We start from the raw sequence: 20,008 nt of genomic DNA, 5'->3' as shown, positions 1-20,008 counted from the left end.
TTATATATTGGCCGCATTTGGGATTTCTGAAGTTTGACTTCCTGAACTTTTTTCCAGTTTCTTCTTTTGAACGGTAAGAGTTGTGAATGTTGGAAAGGAGGCATTTCCTTTGCACAGCTGAAGGGTCGCTGGCTGGACCAGGTTATCTCTTCTCGCACGAAGAGCCTGGATGAATTCAAGTCAGCGGGCCAAGTTTTACGGCACAGGGATTTGACGTGTGGACACTTTTGGCACACAGAGTCCTTTGGAAATGGATGAGATTGATAGACCAAGCCTTACTGTGCAGGCATTGCTTAACGGGTCCCGTATTTGCAGTCAGGCCTTAATGTACCTGGCCTGCTGTGAGTGCGCTGTGTCTGCTTCGCATCCCCCTTTGGCTCCTTTCTGAAGCTGTGTGGCAGCAGAAGGAGCTGGGCTGGGAGCTGCCAGGCCGTGCCTGTCCTCCTGTGCCTGCAGTCGGCGGTGACCTCACCAGGATGGTCTGGCTGTGCTGCACGGCAAGGAAGGCAGGGTACCATGGCTTGTACACAAACACATCTGTGTTGAAGGCCCAGTTTGTTATCTGAGTCTTGTTTAAGGCTGAGGATTTGCCCATGTTTACAGCATCAGTCTCAGAGATGGTAAAGGTGCTCAGCCCATTTCAAAACCAGGGCTTTGGCACGCAGCAGCAGCAGTTGGCGTCCTGAGAACGGTGCTGCCCTATGGCATCAGGTCCTCCTAAGCAGGGGCACTGCACCCAGCCTGGCAGCCGCTTGGGGCGCTTTTATCCCTTCGCGGGGAGATGAGCACAAGGGAAGCCGGGTCATGTGTGTGTAAAGCCGCGCTATGTTCTAAGCTGAAATTCTCCAGGAGCTGAAGCCTTCAGTGAAAACCACCTCTGTGTGGTTACTCCTATGGAGGAAAATGGCGAGGGCTCACACCTGCCCTCAGGTTTGGCCGTGTGGGGCTGGCAGGGGGCTGGGATGCGCCGACAGAGCCTCAAAGCAATAAGCAATAGATGTTTTCGTTTTCATCGGAACGCGATACAGGGGGGGACTCCTTTAATATCCCGCCTCTGCGCGGTTAGCCACGTATGCTGGCCGCACTTTCCACTATCTCCGGCATCCGAACAACAGAGCGCTGGGCCGGGCGGGGCGGGCCGGGGGCGGGCCGTGTTTCCTGCCCGCCCTGCCGGAGTGCCGCCCGCGGGGCGCTCCGCGCACAGAGAGGCGGGAGAGGGACGGAGCGGAGCTGCATGCGAGCACCGCGGGACGCCCCTGCCCTGCCCCGCCCTGCCCCGCCGCGCTCTGCCGGCTCAGGTAACCGCGGGGACGAGGCGCGGAGCGGCGGGAGCCCGGCTGTCTGCCCCGCTGTCTGCCCCGGCCGCGATGCTGCGGGCCCCCGCTCCCCGCTGACAGCGCAGCCCGGGTCGCGGGGCTGTCCTGCTCGCTCGTTCCGCAGTTCTCGAGGCGCCGAGGGCTGCGCGCACGGCCCGACTGGCCGCGTCGGTGCGCTGTCCGCCGGACCGTGAGCGCGTTCGTTTCCAATAAAAAGAAAAGTCGAGCTGCGGATCCGCCTCCCATCACGTCCCAGCCCCTGCGGAGCCCGGTATATTTGTGCCGCTAAAATAGTTTGCTTCCCCCTCCGGTTTTATTGACACTGAGGATGAAGAAGGATTTGGAAGCAAAAGCGCCTTGAAGCCAACATCGTTTGGAGAGAGCCCTGCAGCTCACCCGTTGGGTCTCGAATTCCACCCTTTGCCCCTGCTGAATCCACTGCTCTGCCCTTTACTCTCTGGGGTAAAAAACCAAACAACAACAAAAACCCGAGGAAAAGAATACTCTTGGCAGCAGGGCAGCTTTGTGTGGCCACCCCGGCGAGCTCCAAGTGTCCGGTTTCTGAAAAGAAGAAAATCCTTTTGTTTTCAGCAGATCAGTAGGTAAGAGACGCGCTCATGGCACAGGACTCAGCTTTCATTCTTGTAGCCAGAGCTAGGAGACAGACTGGCTCTGTGGGCTTTTGGCAATCATTTCTCTCCTGCAAAGACTGCGCTTCATCTTGCAACTGGACACAAAAAATACACTTACAGTTTCACCGCTGTCACTAAATATTAATTACAATTAATAGTTGTGTGCTTGTGTGCAATCGGATGAAGCAAAATCTGTTGGAAGGCGCTGAAGTGCGTCTGTCTCAGCCACGTTTCTTGTGGTGCTCTTTTCAGAAAGCAGTCACTGTTGTGCTTGTTGTAATCCACGTGTCCAGGCTGTCGTTGCTTGTGGTGCTCTGCAGAGAATCATGTACGTGCACTGATGTATGCATGTATGTGAGTAGGGCTGCTGCCATCAGCTGGGATTTCTCATTCCGTGCTGGAGTTTGTTTTCCATTAAGTGTCTTATTCCTTGTGCCACAAGGTGTGGAAGTGTTGAGCCTGTAATTAAGGTGCATCCACATCTTATCAGCCTATTGGACATGGCTGGTAACGAGCTTGGCACTGTACAGAGTGAACATGAAGATATTTTCTTTGTTTTTTGTGTTTTTCAAGTAAGGCTGAAAACGCAGCAGGGACATGTGCACATAATAACTGGAAGGAGGCCCAGTCTGTGCAGGGAAACATGTTTTGGAGCATATTCCTTTCTCTAGGGGCCAAGAGCTGGATGTGTGCTGTTTTACAAGTGGAAATACCGCTGTGAGTTTCTGATCCTTCATTCTCCCCCAGCTCTGTCTCTGTCCCCACTTCCCCTGGGCCAGAGTTTCATTGCTGACGGGCTTTTGTGCAAGGGAAGAACCTGCGGAATTCACATGGCTCATAGTCGGACTCCTCCTTTGCAGGGAGGGTTGTATTGTTCCCCATGGAAGCATGCAGCATCCCCCGGCGGGAGGATCTGGCTGTTTATATAGTGAAACCAGCCTTGACATCATGCTCTTCCCCACTGCGTGGGTTGTTCCTGTCGATGATACAGGAAATGCTAAATATCGCTCTGCTCTGCTCCCTGTTCCTCTTTTTTTCTTTTTTTCTTTTTTTTTTTCCTGTTCCTCTCCTCTTTGGGAACTTAGGTGGGAAAAGAGAGTGGAAAAGGTGTGTGTTTTGCCCTGGGAGGGAGGGCAGAAGCTGATGGACCCTCAGAGCTGAGGTGTAAGAGCCTCCCTGGGGTGGGTGTCCAACCTGGCTCCATCAGAGGACAGGACACAGGTTTTAGCTGCCACCTGTGACTTCTTCTGCTGACCAGGGCTCTACCAATCCACAGTGGGGTCAAGAGAACTATTTTCTCAAGCTTATGCTTGCTGCAGCTGCATGAGTGGTGGCAACACCACGACGGTTGTTAAGGACTAATAGAAAAAAATGAACCTTACCACTGAGCCCACAACCCTTTTAAATCTTTGGGTTAGATTTGGACCAGGGCTCTCTCATTGACTGCTTCCCCTAGTAGTGGGTTGGTTCATGGCTAGCCCTGGAAAAATTAGTCCTATGGTAGAAGTCAGGGTTGGGGGTTCGTCGAGAGGGCTTGGTCTCCCTCTTTTCCTCCCAGACTTAGTTGCAGCATAACCTCTATCCTTAAAACTTTAATGGAAACCTCAAACACAACGCAAAATGATTTGTTTTTGCTGTATGTGAGAAAAGGAAAGGATTTCCATGAGAGAAGGAGGAGCCTGGTCTCCCTGAACTTGCTGTTACTGCACTACGAACAGGCAGCAGGGGCCATTCGGTGGGATGTGTGGCTGTGGATTCCTTTGGCAGTGCCGAGACCTCATAATTTTGGTGTTATTTGCACGAAGCATCTTTGAGTTGTGATGGCTGGTTAATGTACTGATAGCATGGTCATTATTCTACCTGCACAACATCAGATTGTGCCATAAACTCTGAGGAGTCAGAGGATTGCACTTTTGCAAAGCATATTTGAGTGACTCTGGACTAATGCATGGCCCGCTTTGCACTGCAGGGTGCCACAGATGCACCACAAGGTTTTCATATGCCTGTAATACAAATGTATAAAAATTCCCCCCAGTCTGTAATGCAGCTGAAAGGGCAGCTGATTTAGATGTGCTTGAGTGTTAAGGTCAGGAGATCACATTCCACAGGTTACTAGATGAAAGTGCTTGAAGAGGGTATAGCGTAAATATTTGATTCATATAGAAGGGATTGGTGCAAATCCTTTTGTTCCTTCTCCAAAGGTATTCTGTAGGCAAAGCCCCGGTAGGGGAAAAAAGAGCTAACAAAAACGTGCAACTTCTTTGTGCTGGAGGAAGTAGGACGGAAGCGTAGTGCATTGTGGAATTCCACAGAAATTCTTCTCTTGGGATACTCCATCTTCAGTAACGGCTAAGAGAACTAATGTTTTTAAATGTGAAATGACTCATAATGCACGAGCTCTTGAAGTTGGGTTTAACATTGTATGCAAACATTGCCAGCTGGTGGGGATCTTTCTGGATAAATAAGAGCTATATTTGTACAAGAAGGCTCCGACGATATATTTCAGATGCATCCTGATTAGCATAAGCCATTCACTTTGTAGTAAAGAATCTCAGAAGTGTAGATAACTTAATAGTCCTCTTGTTCTCTTTCCCCTGTCCACCAGCAGACCGACTGCTCTTTTGGTTTATTTAGAAGTGAGGTTGCATTGCCTTACTGTGTGTTTTCTGAACCACGACAATGAAACTGAGAATTTGCAGTCCTTACGCTCTCCAAACATAAACCTTTCTCCCTCTTTTATCTTTCTTTTTTCTTTTTTCTTTTTTCTTTTTTAAAACTTCCAGTTGAGTGTGATGTGGGTTGTTTGGATTTGCTGGTTTTTTGTGCGTGTGGGTTTTTTTGTTGTTGTTGGAAAAACATGCACTATTTAACTCTGTACAGCATCCAGCACATGATGTCTTGGCCCCTGGCTCTGGCTTGCTGTCACTATAATGAAGTAAAATTTCAGCTCGTTAAAGGCTTTCTTTTATTAACATAGAACAAAATCTGGCATAGGTTTTGGTTGTTGCCATATCAATGTATATACAGAAATAAGTCTTTAATTCCAGAATTATCAACAGTCCAAGTGTATGTTAATGTAAAATACTTGTAGCTGTGAATAGGTCTGTCTGTTCATACCTCTCCTGGGGCGCAGCTCCGGATTGCAGTTCTTGCTTCATTCATACTGACAGCTCTTAAAGAGCTGCAGAACTGTAACCTGATGGAAGGACGAAGCCCAGTGTAAGAAAGTTCTTACGTGTTAAAGTTTTGTATTAAACTAACTGAAACCTGGCTCCAGACACCTGTGAAGTATGAGATTTTGTGTGCAGGGCAGAATAGGGTGTGTTTTAGGTTCTGTTCTGAATTAGAAAACTCTGACCTTGTTCTTGGCAAAAAATTCTTGGATTATTAGATGTTCCCACAATGGGGTGAAGTGTAAATGCTTTCAGAATAAAGTAAGATGCCTGTTTTCCCCCATCCAACTTTTGTTGCGCGTTCCCAAACTGCAGGGTATTTTCAGACACTTGTGAAGAAGCTTTCTGAAAGGTTTCCTAACAGAAACTTCCTAACAGCATTGCAGATTTCTTTCCTTGCTATTGTGGACAATATAGCGGGAGTGGAATGTCCTTACTTGCCAATGTTTGCTCGTAGGTATCCCCCTTCCATGGAGACCAGAAGTTTAGAATAGTGTGAGAACGGCCATTCTTGGTGATTGGCAAAGAGGCTGAAGGCTCTCTTTCTCCTCTTCTTTCCCCTGAAAAACAAGGGAGAACTTGGATCTCTTGGTTTTTCAGAGAAGTGTTCCAAATTGCCCATTGCTGGGGCTGTAAAGTTACAGGAAGCAGTAGAGGATTTGTCAGAATGATTTAGTCCATTGTGCTGAATCTGGGCCACAAGCAATTTCTGTGAGCTTGTTTTCTGCTTACTGGGATTCTTTGCTTCTCTTGCTTTCTGACATGTTGCTTTTTCGATCAGACTTCTGCCTACCTCGTATGTATGATCTTCTCTCCACGTGTACCCCATATATGTCATCTTCATGTCGTAGGCTCTAAGTCATAGTCTTTCTGAAAGAACAGACACGCAGCTGCCCTGTGAGTCCAGACTGGCTGCAGGAGCTTTGCAGTTGTTAACCTGTTAGACAGGAGGGAGCACGTACCCAACCAGCTCTGGAACACAGCACTGGCTTCGGGAAGAGTCGCACCGCAGCCTCTGTGCCGTGGTCGTATCTCCTGCTTCTGCGTAAGCATTTACTTTGTGTTGTAAGGAGATCTGACCCGGAAGTTGTATCCATGTGAAAATATTGTACTGCTGGGTAGGAAAACTCTCAAGTCAGCAGATATCCAGGTCTTGCATGTTATTTGGCTCTCCAGAGTAGTTTTTGAGATGTAATCCTCAGGAAAAACATCTCGGCAACTTTGTGTGAAGGAATAGTGTGAAGGAGGCCCTAGGAGCAAGTCATTTTCAAGTATGCAGCATAGTATTTGTCTTGCTTACTACGCCTGTAGGTGAAAAGAGTTTTTCAGTAGTGCTGTAATTTGCATGTACCTAGATACTCCAATTTAATTTTTAAGTAATGATATATTTGAAACTTGCCTGTGTGAATCTGTATGTAAATGGCCACTCTGGGCAAACCAGGCACCTGATTTAAGTGAGAGATAGGTTCATCAGTGTTGAATTGGTGAGCAAATAGGAATAGGTGAATGGAAAGAAAAGGTTCTGCACAAAGCAGAAAACAAAGAACGAAATGAAAAGACCCATGGAAGCATATTTCTCAGGTCTTCAAAATCTTGTAGTTGAGTAGTGGCAATGTGAGCGCATAGCTTAAGCAAAGGAAGAACCTATGCTGAAGGCATAGGTAACACTCCAGGATGACAGGTTGTGGTTGCCAATTGTCATGGTTGGTTGTGAGCAGCTGCTCTACTGCTGGCACTGAAAAACCAAGTGCTCTTCTTCAAAGAGCTGAATCTTCCCATGTTTTACTGACACACCACCTGCATTCTTGGTTCTCTGGAATGGGCAGACAACACCCATCATACCTACTGCTTTTTTCACTCTTGTTATCTCATAGAGTGACTTGTTGAGGTTGGTTGTCTAAGCATAAAATTCCCTTTTCTTCTTTGAAACATGTATTTGAAAACCTCTTTGGGAGATTTTGCAGGTCTTTGGTCATTTTCCTTGAAGACTACTTTAGCAGATGGAAACAGGACTCACTGATATAATAAAACTGGCTGTTATTTGTATCAATATAATGCTCGTAACATCTGATTGTAGGCTAAGATATTGCTGAGCAGTTCTCTTATGTGAATGCCTATGATAGAAGCCAATTGGAGCTTTTGATTAATTAGATTTTGTAGTATCCTCTCTATGTTAGTGTTGCTTGGCAGTAATTCTCATTTGCTTTAAAATGCTTTATGTCTCTATGCAGCTTATTTTTAAGTAGATTAGTTAACCTTTTAGGATTACTCTTTGTGACTCTCAGGGAAAGTAATTGCACATTTCAGTGACTCCTTTCACTTCAGGGTTTGGTGGGCTTCTCTTCATCTGCTAATCTGGGCAGTTCTGTGGCCAGCTGGAGCAAATGGTGCTGCTTCATACTAGGGCTGGCCTGTCCTGTTGTGGGCTGGAGAGAACAGAGTGAGAAAGCTTCCCCTGGCTTGACAGTTTTTACTTATTTATTTCTTTATTTTAAGTACCGAAACTGAAACATCTTTGATATTTTTGGAGATGACACAGAACATGAAAGCAATGTCAGATAGCCTGTGGCACTGCCCAAGGAATCGGTCACCTGTAGGTCACTGGAGTAGTCACAACTGAATGCTTCTTGTTGCTGTGCATCATTTGCATCAGGTAAAAATGTCTTTGAAACTCTTTTTTATTACAGAATAATAAAGATTTAGGAGACTGGGAGCAGTTACATAGTCCTCTCCACCCTTGGGTAAGTCAAGGAGACCTTGGAGAGTAGGAGGAAAAGCACTCCAAAGGTACATGAAGATACCTGCCCTTTCCTGTTGCTGGATTAGGACTGGGAATGAAGCACTTGGATCCTTCTTAAAAAATAAACTAAAAATCTTGGCATCCACGGTGTGCTGTTAGCTCCTAATGCTGCCCCACTGCAACTGGAATGTGTGTGTGCCTTTCACTAGGGAAATAGCTCCAAATCCCTGTTTCTGCAGCCACCAGAAATACTTTGCAAGTGCATCTTCTGACTGTAGAGAATATTTACAGCTCCCTGCCTTCTGCTTGCACAGATTCTGGGATGTCCACGGCCTTAATGTTTAGGCAGAATCCGTACTTAAAATATTTGCTGCTTCAGTCATTATGAAAAACCCTTCTAGTAGTGATGAAGTTTATATTAGCAAGGATGTCGTTTTGCTGAGTAATATACCTCAACACCATTATTTCCTGGCATTGCTGCCTCTGCTTTAGAGTGGTTGCTGGAATAGTTACATGGAAAAACAAACCAACAACTTCGGAGTGGCACAGTTGTGGCAGCAAAACCATCCGTGTAGGCCAGGGCTGAGCCAATCACACTGTGCTGAAATGAGCTTTGTAATATCTGCCTCCCAGTGTAGTGAGGCTTAATTAATCATCCTACAAGTAATTAAAGATTTTTACAAAACCTGCATGAAAAACCTAAGTGGTTATGATAAAAGAGCAACACCCAAACCTCTTTTATAACACCTTTGCTTTCTAAAAATGTGGTGGTCTGGATATTCAGTTGGGTTTTGCTTCAACAACAGAAAAAAGGCAGTCCGTCTTTTATCCAGTCAGGTCACAGGATGGACTTGCTCCACGATCCTGGCTCGTCCCTGCATTGCAGCAGGGCTTGCTCCCTTCCTACAGCATCCCAGAGCAGCATTGCCAGCTTGGTCAAGTAAGTGGCAGCCGGGACGTGGGCTGAGGCTATGCTGTTTTTCTTTGGTAAGAAAAGAAAAATAGGCAGCCCTTGGAAAAATGATTGCTTTCCTTGCTCCATGACTATTCCCACTGAATTCCCTAGAACTGCTTTGTAAAATGAGAAGAGGTTCCTCCTTTTAAAATTGGGCTTAACATAGTTTAAATTGTAATGCTTGAAAAAGCCAGAAAATTCCATGCTAGCGTTAGGCGGTGCTGATTGCTTCTCTAGACCCTTCTCAGCCTGCACGTTTTATTTGTATCAACTCGTGACACAAATTTTCAGATGTCACAACTGGCATCTGAGGAAAAACAGCCTTAAAGTAGCATCAAAGAGCCGCAGCTGTTGGAGGAGTGTTTTCCTCCTGTTTTCAGGGCTTAAGCTGTTGGGTTTGATTTTTGCCTTCATTTTTAATGCAGATGCCGATTGTAATCTTTTTTTTTTTTAATCTCTGCAGCAATTAAAGCAGCCTGATCCTATCGGTAGGGACAAATGATGCACTGTCAACATTTTGCTCACTTCTGATAATGCACACGAAACTGGTTTTCATGTTTGAAGATTACATTTTACTCTCACATGGTTTCCATTATCTGCGAGCCCTGAGGAGAGGCCTGGACTAAATCAGTGAAGGAATGGAGAAACCACACAATGCAATGAAAATGGTGCAGGGCATATTTGGGATAGCTGTGGGACAGGGGCTGCTGACAACAGAAGCAGGGCGCTGCCTTAGTGCTAGCAGGAGCAAGAAGCAGAGCATTCTACAAAGACAAAACAAAGCTCTATGCTGAATTAAAATCGTGGCTTGGGTTTATGACAAATCCTAAATTCGACAAGGATAATTACTGGAAATCTGTGAAGTTTGAAACAGATGAACCTTGTTCGGTGTGCACTGGGAGGCAGACCTCTGAAATGAGACCCGGTGTGACTAAAGCGGTGTAAGCTTGATGGTTTTATCCAGATGACATCTAAAAGGTGAGATCTTGGCCTTTATGAAGCCTTTATGAAGCCTCTTTTGGAGCTGGTGTCTCATGAAATATGCAGAAATGGCAGTGCGTGCTGCTGAAGGGCAGTCTGCACATAGGTGTCAATATGCCTGGTAGCGCTGCGTAGCAGTTTAAATAAGGGAATGGTATGGTGTATTCACTTAGAGATATTCCCAGTACAGACAGCTGGATGAATGGACCTAGGCTGGTTTTTCTGTTAGAGCAGTGTACTCAGACTGAGTGTCTCTATGAGTTCCACTTTCAGAATTTTATTGAGTGTCCTGAAGTTCCTTAATGTTCTTATCAAAATGCCTCAAGTCACGGAGCATTCCTATTTATACCAGCTTCTGTGAGTCTTTCTTTTTTTCTTTTTTCCTAATGCCAAGCCTAAATTATGTCGGTTAAGATTATAGGTACCTCTTTGTGAAGAAATTTATACTTTCCAGTGAGACAGCAGTAATTCTGAGGCCTTTTGAATTTTTCCATGGTGCTGTTATTTAGAGGGGCTTTTCCTCTGTTGGTATTCTGACTTCTTTCCAAGACCAAATGACTTGCTGCTTTTCTTTAAAGCCTGCCAGGCTTCCTTGCGCTGTTCTGTGGCCAGGGCCTGATCCCACAAGCACTGGAGGGGAACGGGTGGTGGCTCTGGCAAGGCAGGGCCAAGGTGGGCTCAGAGGCATTAAAGCTGGGACCAGTGCATGGGTGTTCTGGTGGCCTCTCGCTTTCATTGCCAGGTGAGCTAATTTAAAGGGTATGTATATTATTTGCACCCCTCCGGGTGACATTGTTCTTGTTTTTAGTTAAAAGAAGGAAGTTTTTCTTGTTTGCCCAGTGACTCTGTCCCTCTGGTATGAAGATGAGTAATGCTGGCTCTGCTCCATGCACCTGCTCGGTGCCACCCTCCTAGATCACCTGAGACTCAGTCAGCAGATCCAGGCAAGCAGGGATGGGATGTTTGAGTGAAAGCTGCGGAAGTGCTTATGGCTGGAGCCTGAAAGCTTTTTTTGGCTTGGAGGAGGAACCGAGGCACTATCAGAACTGTGGCATTTGTTGTGTTCTTGCCTTGTGGGTTTGGGTATTGGCCTTGGGAACACTCATTCTTAGAGACTATCTCAGCATGTGCTCTGTCTTCCTTCTCTTTAGGTAGAACCATAGACTCACAAGGTTGGAAAGGGCCTACGAGATCACCTAGTCCAGCCGTCAAAGGTAGAGCTGCAGTGAAATGGAAATCATGCAGTGATAGTCTGTGCTGTTCATTAAATCATTTTTGGACCTCACCCTTGTGAGTCCGGTGCTCCTAACCATTCAAAAGGAGTGTGTGTGCAGAAGAGCCATGTTTCCAGTGGCCTTACAGGCACTTGTGAATTTTGCAGAATCAGGCAGTCCGTGCTGAGTTTTGCATAGGTCGTGTAGTGAGGGCATATTTCTGTTAAACAATGGGTGACTCAGCCCAAGGACTTCACAGGCTGTTCTTTCCATTCTATCTCTGGTTTGTGTTCCCTTTCTCTATTACAGTGTTTGGTGATAACTCTGTATCTAAAACAAAAAAAAAAACAACCTAAGACTTCATCTAACTGATAAGCATTCCATCACCTGTTGGCAGCTAGGCTTAGTATTACCTGTATGTGTTTTGTGAAACACAGAATTACTTAACAAAACCTTTGGGCCCCTTTGAAACTTTCTGTCTGAAGAAGCTACGTTTACTGATTGCTCCAGTTTGAAATCTGACTGTCACTGGGTTGTGCTGTCCGTATATGACTGACATGAAGTTTAGTAATAAAATTGAAAGTGCTTAACTGTACTACAGAGCTTTTGAGGTGATGAACCTGTTTCCATCCCACCTGATGTGTAAGCTAATTAGCTTCTTGGCTAAGCAGTCACTCTGGGCAAGTACATACAGGCTGCCCTCACAGGGACTCTTGCATTCCTCCTTGTTTCACAGGCTAGAGAGATGCTTCTCTTCACTTGTGAGGTTATTATTGCTCCATGCAGGTTAATTGTGCTATAGCATTATAGCCACTCATCAAGCAGTGGTGAGTACCTCACTTGTCTAAGCTTGTTTATTTTTATGATGCTGAAAAATATTTGCATGCTGTACAGAAATGTGCTGCTTTGGTTCCTTACAGCCTGGCAACATTATCTTTTAAAAATCTTCATTAATTTCTCTTCCTTATGATGGTCTGGCACCGTTCCTGTGTACAGCTGCAGGATGTTTCACACAGAAATTTTGGTTACTACACTCTTACACAATGCCCTGCAAAAATGGGTCTTTTCTTTGTTCAGTAGCACCTGTTAAGCTCCCCTTTACGCTCATTCTTGGCCTCAGCATGGCTGCATCCAACACTTTGTAGTTCTTGTGTTAGTTCATCTACTTCTGAGCTTGGGAACATGCAGATAGAAACAGACCGAGCGTAATTTCAGGAATAGGGATTGGGGTAAAATGGTACCATTATCATCCCTGAGGTATAATGTGCAGGAGCAAACTGCCAAATCTATTCAGCCTGGGAACTGTACATCACGGTGGCTCCTTAGAGTAGAATTGTTTGAAAGCTGAATGTTCCACTTGGAAAGCAAAGTTTTCATAGGCTTTGTGGTTATGAAGAATGTATCATGAAGTGCATAAGCCAGTAGTTTTGCAGAGATTTGGTAGTCTGAAATGAACCAAGTGCAGTTAACTATTCAGCCCTGTCCATCTTAATAGATTTAGGCTAAACCCAGAAAGATGTCTGGTTAGAATATTTACAGAACCTATCAATTTCCTTCCAATTCTATCATAACAACTTTTCCAGTGCACCTCACTAATTTCAGTGCTTGGCACACTGAGAATTGAAATTGCTGGAACAGCCTAGCACAAATAGAATTTGGTGTCCAAATAAATAACACATGGGCTTCAGAAACGATGGTACTGTTCATTTTTGTGTTTCGTTACATAAAGAAGCCCTGCTAACTGGTTTCTGCCATGAGTTTCCAACTTGCTCAGAAAGCAGATTCCAAGAATGCTGCCACCCAAGTTAATTGCACAAGATTTTCTTTGTTAATTAAAAATAATAGGGTAGAATTGGAAAAACATTAGGCTTTGTGCTAGCAGTCCTACAGTTAAGACAAAGGGAATCTTTGGGTGGAACGGCAGCATGGTGCATGTCATAAAGAAGCTGGATTTGTTGGCCAGAGGATCTTCAGATTGCATCTCCATCCACCTCCTCCTCTGGATTTCTGAGCTGAATTTTGCATCCACGTTAAAACCAGTGGTATTCATTCCCAGTGGATCTTTGCAGTGTGAACCGTGCCCATCCATCTTCTGATCGGCAGAATGAGCTCGTGTGGCTGTGAGGTAGAACGATGTGTGAGAGATGGTTACATACAGCTCTGCTTCCTTCAATGTTTACATGAGTCGAGCATGCACAGATTGCATTTGTCTGTGGAGAAAATCTTTGAGGCAGAATCTCAAGCTGGGTTATATCTTTGTATTAAAAAAATAAACATCTCCCCCCCCCTTACATTTTTCCAGAAGAGACAAAAGAAATCTTAGGGTGGAAAGGCAGCATCATATTGCATAATAAAAGCCTTTTTATGCTCTAATAAAATAGGTTGCTTAGGGCGACTTTGTTGGGTTTTTTTGTTTTTTTGTTTTTGTTTTAAATAAAATAAGAAGAGTCAGTGCTACCAGTTTGGGGGCGAAAGGAATCCTTCACCTCTGTTGCAAAACTGGGAAAGGAGGCAAGAAACTGCTCTAGTTATACGCTATCTTAGTGCCTGTTTTAAGGTTCTTTGCTGCATATTTGCTGGCAGCTGTTTTCAATATATCCCTCTCGAGCTAAGTCACCAGTTAAGAATTTGACATTAGAAGTTTTTTTCAGCCACCATCTTGAAGTACCACACCACACAACACAGCCTTGTTCCCTGCTTAGATATTGTTCATGTGCCTTGAAATTGCTGTTGACACCTCAAGTATTTAACTTGCAGATCTGAGATAAGTTTTGTTGGGCGTGTATGTGTGCCGTAAGGAGACGGTGGCAGAAGTATCCACGTCTGCATTCCTCTGCTATGTCTGCTCATTGTATTTTTTGCAGCATTCCAGGAAATTAAGTAAAAATTTACACCCCGATGAATATTTTTAATTTTGCTACTTTTCATTTCTTACCCTTACAATGCAAACACAGTGTGCACAAGTAAGTTCCACTTCTTTGGCTTCTTTGCCTTTTTACTTAGGACTCCTTAAGTAGTGGTTTTAACTGCATCTTGATTAATGTACCTAGACACACGTTTTTCTGATTCTCCCCTCAATGGTTAAAGTTTCTTTAGCGCTTTATGTTCAGAAAGGGAAAAGTAACGTAATGAAAGAATGTTTGGGGAATTAGAGCTGGGCTCTGCAGTGTATTTCTGGCATGGACTTTGGCAGTGTCTTTTTCTTTCTCTCACTTTCCCAGTCTGTAAAACAAAGCTAATGCTTATATACTGATCATTCTCAGTCATTTCTGAAGCGTAATTTGTAGTGAGTTTCTGAAGCACGTAAGCACAGCAGCTTTCGTCAAAGGATTTCTGCTCTAATTTGCAATATACAGTACCACTGAAAAAGGAGCTGTAAGCGCAGAGTATCGTCATCTGTGCTGCAGCTTTCGTTCTTAGCAAAGAAATAAAACAATGGAGTTAAAGAATTAGAGGGTTTTAATCACTGTTTCACTTGGAGGCGCAGATGGAACAGAGCATTACTTGGCAACATTTAATCTTGGAGCAGAAATTGTCGTGATTAAAGCAGCAGCTGGAGTAGATTGTTAGGGACGTGGGGGCTCATTCATCCTAAAGGGATCAGAATTGTGGGACTCTGGGAGAAAACAAGAAACTACAAAGGAAAATAGTAAATATGGGCCAAGGTTTGTTATTTCTAGGATCTCGTATGCCGATTAAAATGATGTTTTCAATGCTTTCCTCAGAATTATTTTGGAAGCGAGGAGAGTATCAAGTGATCTGTCCCACTGAAGAGGAGACTGAAGCCATCTCTGAGTGGAAATTTTGGACGTGCGGGAGGAAGGCTGTATCCCCCCATGTGCCAGAACCGCTCCTCCTTACCAAGGAAGTCAAAGTGAAGGACGTAGGTATGTGCCACTTCAAACAGGATTTCAGAAGAACCATCTTTCTGGCCGTTCAATAGAGCCCAAATTTGTAGTTTGGTGAGGCGGCCTGGGCGGAGGTGGATTTTAACTTTCCCTTCATTAACGTTTGCAGAAGGGTTCTGTCTGCCTGGCCCATTGAGGCCATGTATTCCAGTGTCAGAATCCTGTGGTAGGCAGTTCTGAGGGAGGAAACTGGCTGGTTGTGGAGTCCTGGAATGAAGCAGACCTCCAGGTCTCCTGACTCCTGCAGCTCATCCTTGGGTTTGCCACAGAACGAGCTCTAGTGTGTGCAAATTGCCACTTCCTAAGGGACAATGTACAGAAAAAAAGGTGCCAGAAGGTAGTGCCAGAATACCAATGTGTGTTTGTAAAGCAGGCTCTGTTCTGAACTGTTCTAGCTAAGAAGTAGCTCTGCTTTTAGTTAAATGCCTCAGAGATGTTACTCATTTTGGATATTTCAGCTTACGCAAGGCCAGCGGCTATGCGTTTCCTTGACAAATTCCTGACTCTACTGGGAGATTGAGTGAGGGCTAACTGCTGTTGGTTACTGCCTGTTGAATCTGCGCATTGAGTTTGCTCTTTGAATTTATCTCATTGGTTCACAGTGCTTTTTCCTGTCACTTGTAGATCTTTTTCTGTGCCTTAGATCAGACAGCTGTTTTCCTCTTGCATTTGCATGTGTTCAGCTGATGATATTTAGATGTGTTAGGATTTGGTTACCTTTGTATAGCAGGAAGTTACAGAGTCCTCACTCGCCCCATTATGTACTGTTTTCTGTAGTGGGGAGACTAGGTACTGATCTCATTCTGCATATTTATTAACTCTAAAAATCTGTTGGCTATCCAGGTATTCATTACTTACTTTAACTGATCTAAACTAAGAGATGCATCTGCTTCCTGTGAACCATATACAATCTCAACAGAACTTTTTGTTTTCCCCTTCCTTAAAGCTGACAATTTGCTGATTTCACTCTTTTATCTTTGCCTGCCTGCAAACATGGGAAACTTATTTCACTGTTGGTAGCTATAAGTACAAAACAAACAGGGCTCAGGCATTTTTACCATCATGCTATGAATTATGGGTCTCCTTTCTCCTGAAAGCAGCCTTGCTGTCTGAGGTATTCAGCCTGTATCTCTGCAGCTTGCAGACGATTGATATTCCTATAAACTTGCAAGTCACCTTTCATCACCTTTGAGTCTTTGCCCCCTAGCATGCAAGTCCTTCTTAGGTCTAAGGGCCTTAATGACCCTCATTGTTATGGGAACCTTTGGTAATCTAACCTGCCTTTTTCTTCTTTATTTTAAGCTATTGGTCTTAAATGTCTTCTGCTTGATCTACTCAGGCGCTAATAACCGTGTCTCCTTTCCTTAGGTCAAGGGCAGCTTTTACATTCCACCCAAAAGGCACCACAGTTTGAGATGAGGAATTCAGAAGAGCAAGCAGCTACGACAGTTTTACAACGCCTGCTGCAGGAGCAGCTCAGATACGGAAACCCAAATGACAACCGTAACCTTCTTGCCTTACACCAGCAAGCCACAGGAAATGCCCCCCCTTTCAACAGCACTGGGACTCCAGCATCTCAGAACGAAGGGCTGAGCTCCCAGGACCACCAGCTTGTGACTCATGCTGCCCGCCAGGAGCCCCAGGGCCAGGAAATACAGGTGGACAACAGCATCATGGAGAAGCAGCTTTCCCCGCGACTCCAGAACAGTGAGGATCTCCCAACCTATGAGGAAGCCAAAGTGCAGTCGCAGTATTTCAGGGGCCAGCCGCATGCTAGTGTCGGGGCAGCGTTTTATGTAACGGGGGTGACCAATCAAAAAATGAGGACTGAAGGGCGGCCCACAGTTCAGCGGGTGAGCCCAGGGAAGGTCCACCAGGATGAAGGACTTAAGGACCTCAAGCAAGGACACGTCCGCTCCCTGAGTGAGAGGCTGATGCAGCTGTCCTTGGCCACCAGCGGTGTCAAGGCGCACGCGCCTGTCACAAGCGCTCCACTCTCCCCTCTGTCTCCGCTCTCTCCTCAGCAGTCAAGCGACCCTTATAAAAATTCTGGCTCCAGTGAGTTCTACAAGAACTCAGTGCAGCCCCCTTCCCAGCCCAGCATGAAAGGGATGGAACAGCGGGGTCCTCCTCCGGAGTATCCTTACAAAAATGTGTCCACCCCATCTATGAACTGCAAACCTCAGGACTCGGGGCATTTCTATAGTGATCATCGCGTGAGCCAGCAGGGAAGATCCGATGGGCCTATGATGAGGTATCAACATCCCCCTGAGTATGGGTCAGTCAGGTAAGCAAGATCTTAAAATGGCAGCCAGATAAGAAAAGAGAGCGTAAGACTCAGTCCACTGTTTTCACTCCTGAGGTAGATTATCTTTCAGCAAAGATCTCATCTCTTTTATATTAGACTACGCATTGTGTTCAGTTGCAGACGGTGTCTGGAAGAACTTTAAGTTCTTTCATTGGCTTAGATAGAGAGACCTGACGCCTTTTAGGGAGGAAAAAAATGCACAACCAAAAAAACAAAAACCAAACAAAAAACAACAGACCAGCTTGATTTTTATGGCAAGGGGAAGTTTAATGCTGCTCCAGAGCCTTGCAGAAGGCTTGCTTTAAAGCAAGGGGAAAAAATAGGTTGTGGTGTGATTCATTCTAGAAACTTGCAGTTACTTATTGCAGTACTTAAGCTGTGCTTTAATTACATCTGCCAAGGGAAAAGATTTATTTTTTTTTTTTAAGGTTCAAGCTGCACCTAAGTGCCACATAGGAAAGGAGAAAGTGAGTGTAAGCAATAATAGTGAGGGGAACAAAAATGGCCAGAGCTTCACTTAGAGTTTTCCAGATTTTTCAGTGGGCCAACACGTAGGAGTGGAGAATGGTGTTTGCTTTGTTCCTCGTTCCAGACTTGCTTGTTTGGCTTTTGTTAATTTTCCTTGCACAATTTGGAATCCCAGCCTGTTCTGGTTTCCTCTAGATTAGAAAGTAGGTTTGGCTGGAGTCAAACGCTTATGGCCACGTGGGTGAAGATGAAGTTTTATTCAGACGGATTGAAAATAAGGCTCTCCTTTACCTGCTTCCTTACTGTCTCATCTCTGTCCAAGACTGGGGAGAGAGAACATTGGTATTGTGATTTTGTCCTGCCTTTGAAACTAAAAGAGTAATACAAAGGAGCAACAGGAGGGCATTGCTATAGAAGAAAATGGTGAGGTTTCTGTGCATTTGTGTTTGCACATACTGTGTTGTGTTTTGAGGGGAATGCGAGGAAGAAACCAGCCTGTATTTGGGAACAGTCTGAGCTTCGGAGAATTTGAATCTGCTCAGAATCTTCTTAGTCCTATGGGGAGCTATTTTCAGAGTTTGTCCACCATTGTTTGTGATCTGAAATGACTTCAGCAGCATACAAGCCTGATGAAAAGGCCCTTTGATCTGGCTAAATAAATAATAAAGAGGCCAGGAAGAGGGGAAGTAAAGGGTTTGGGGGGGTGGTAATGATTGTCAAAGCTCATTGCAAATCTTTTTGAAAATTCAAAGGCCTCAAATCTGCACACGGGGAAGGAAAACAGATCCTTAATGCTTGTGCTGCATCAGAAATGCTCCTGATATTAAATATAGTGAGTCTGAGACGTTGCCTGCTTGCTGTGCAAGGGAGAGGTATTTGAAAGCATGCCAACAGTCAGCTCCTCTAGACAGGGTGATTTTTGTCTGTATTGGATGGATCCTGGCTGCTTAGAAAAAAGGGGGGGGAGGAGGAGAAAGGTTCAGCTGGCCAGCTTTCCAGTAGGGGAAGCAACTGAAATTTGTCTTCAAAGCACTGGGAATCTAATGAGGTTACTTTTTAACCTAAATAGCTGCACAGAGAAGAGGTTTCCTTTGCAAGCGAATGCTAAAGCAGTAGAACAATTGCAAGACTAATCCATAAATTACAGAGCAGCGTAGTGAAGGAAGGGAGCGAGTCCTCTATTCCCCTCCCTCTCCCATATTAAGAGAAACAGTCATTTAGACGAGAAACTTCTCTGTCACCAAAGGTGCAGCTGGGCAGTGGCACGAGCATTTTAAAGGCACATGACTGTGAGGAGCGTGTTTGCCTGGCACCGGGCAGCGCGTCTTTGCAGCCTCTCTGCAGTGATAAAGTGTTCTCAGCCGCTGCGGCTTCCCTGCGCTGCAGCTCTGTTTATCGGGATTAATTGGGATTGGTAAACGTGTGCATTTTTTGAACTGCACGTCAAGGAAACAAAGCCCCTTCTTTCTGCTGGCGAAGCCACACCCTTTTCTGCGGGTTTTCCCCTCATTGTTCAGGGGAATTTGAGGGTGACCTAACGATGCGGTTAAATAAAACCCGTTGAGCAAGATAAACATTGGGGAATTCACAGCATTCTCATGCGTTGCCCTCCCCGCTCTGGGAAAGGAATGGGCTGTGTGGTAAGTTTAAACCAGTCTGCAAACAGTTTGCCTCACCTGCTCCTGGGCGGCGTAAGTTTGGGAACACGTATGTGTTCATAGCGATGTTGGTTTAATGTAAATACTGGGCATGCCAGAGGCATCTGCGCTGCTGTTTGGAAATTGTAAAGTTCAGAAGAGGACTGGCTGCATGCAAAGCTCCGGGATCCCATTCTCTCCTTCATCTCGATTGTACCTCAGCACCGGTGATACCACAAACATTCAGGTCTAAGAGGAGCCAATAGGAAGGCAATAGTATAAACTTTAAACTTTCAGTTTGGAAAAGTTCTACAGCAAAGAGGTACTACCTCTAAACCCTTTCAGATGACTAACTGGAATACTAAGAGTTTCATTTTAAGATTTCTACAGTTCAGGGAAAAATAAGCTGCTAATTGGCTTCGACGTGCTGCAGTCGTGTCCCCCGTGGCAGAACTGGGGCGAAGGGGCTGGTTGGATTCAGCCTTGTGCACAGAGGAGCCTTGCTGCCTCCAATTCCAGCGCCCTGCCCAAGTGACCGAGTGCTGCTGGGATTAATCCCGCTGACTGCACAGCAACTTTTGGAAAGTTTGTCCCATAATTAGTAAATCCCTTCTGTGTCCCACGTTCCCCTTAGCAGCATCAAAGCGGGGATAATCAGGTACGGTAGGGAGGCAGA

General features: G+C 45.2%; 1 protein-coding gene across 4 annotated transcripts in view; it reads left to right on the top strand.

The window, feature by feature from the left end:
- AMOT (angiomotin) overlaps positions 1-20,008 on the top strand; it is a 59,611-nt gene that overhangs the window by 8,574 nt on the left and 31,029 nt on the right. For 2 of the 4 annotated variants that reach the window (XM_072334312.1, XM_072334314.1), the window contains exons 2-3: positions 14,737-14,898; positions 16,288-17,206. In XM_072334312.1, coding sequence (XP_072190413.1) covers positions 16,335-17,206 — 872 coding nt within the window. In that variant the 5' untranslated portion in view covers positions 14,737-14,898; positions 16,288-16,334. Of the gene's footprint in view, positions 1-1,216; positions 1,919-14,725; positions 14,899-16,287; positions 17,207-20,008 lie in introns of those variants that run through there. The other 2 variants (XM_072334313.1, XM_072334310.1) reach the window with 2 other exon arrangements.

The sequence above is a fragment of the Excalfactoria chinensis genome, chromosome 4, assembly GCF_039878825.1.
Source record: "Excalfactoria chinensis isolate bCotChi1 chromosome 4, bCotChi1.hap2, whole genome shotgun sequence".
Taxonomy (NCBI): domain Eukaryota; kingdom Metazoa; phylum Chordata; class Aves; order Galliformes; family Phasianidae; genus Excalfactoria; species Excalfactoria chinensis.
Note: the sequence above shows the minus strand (reverse complement) of the source record. Positions and strands in the feature narration are given on the sequence as shown.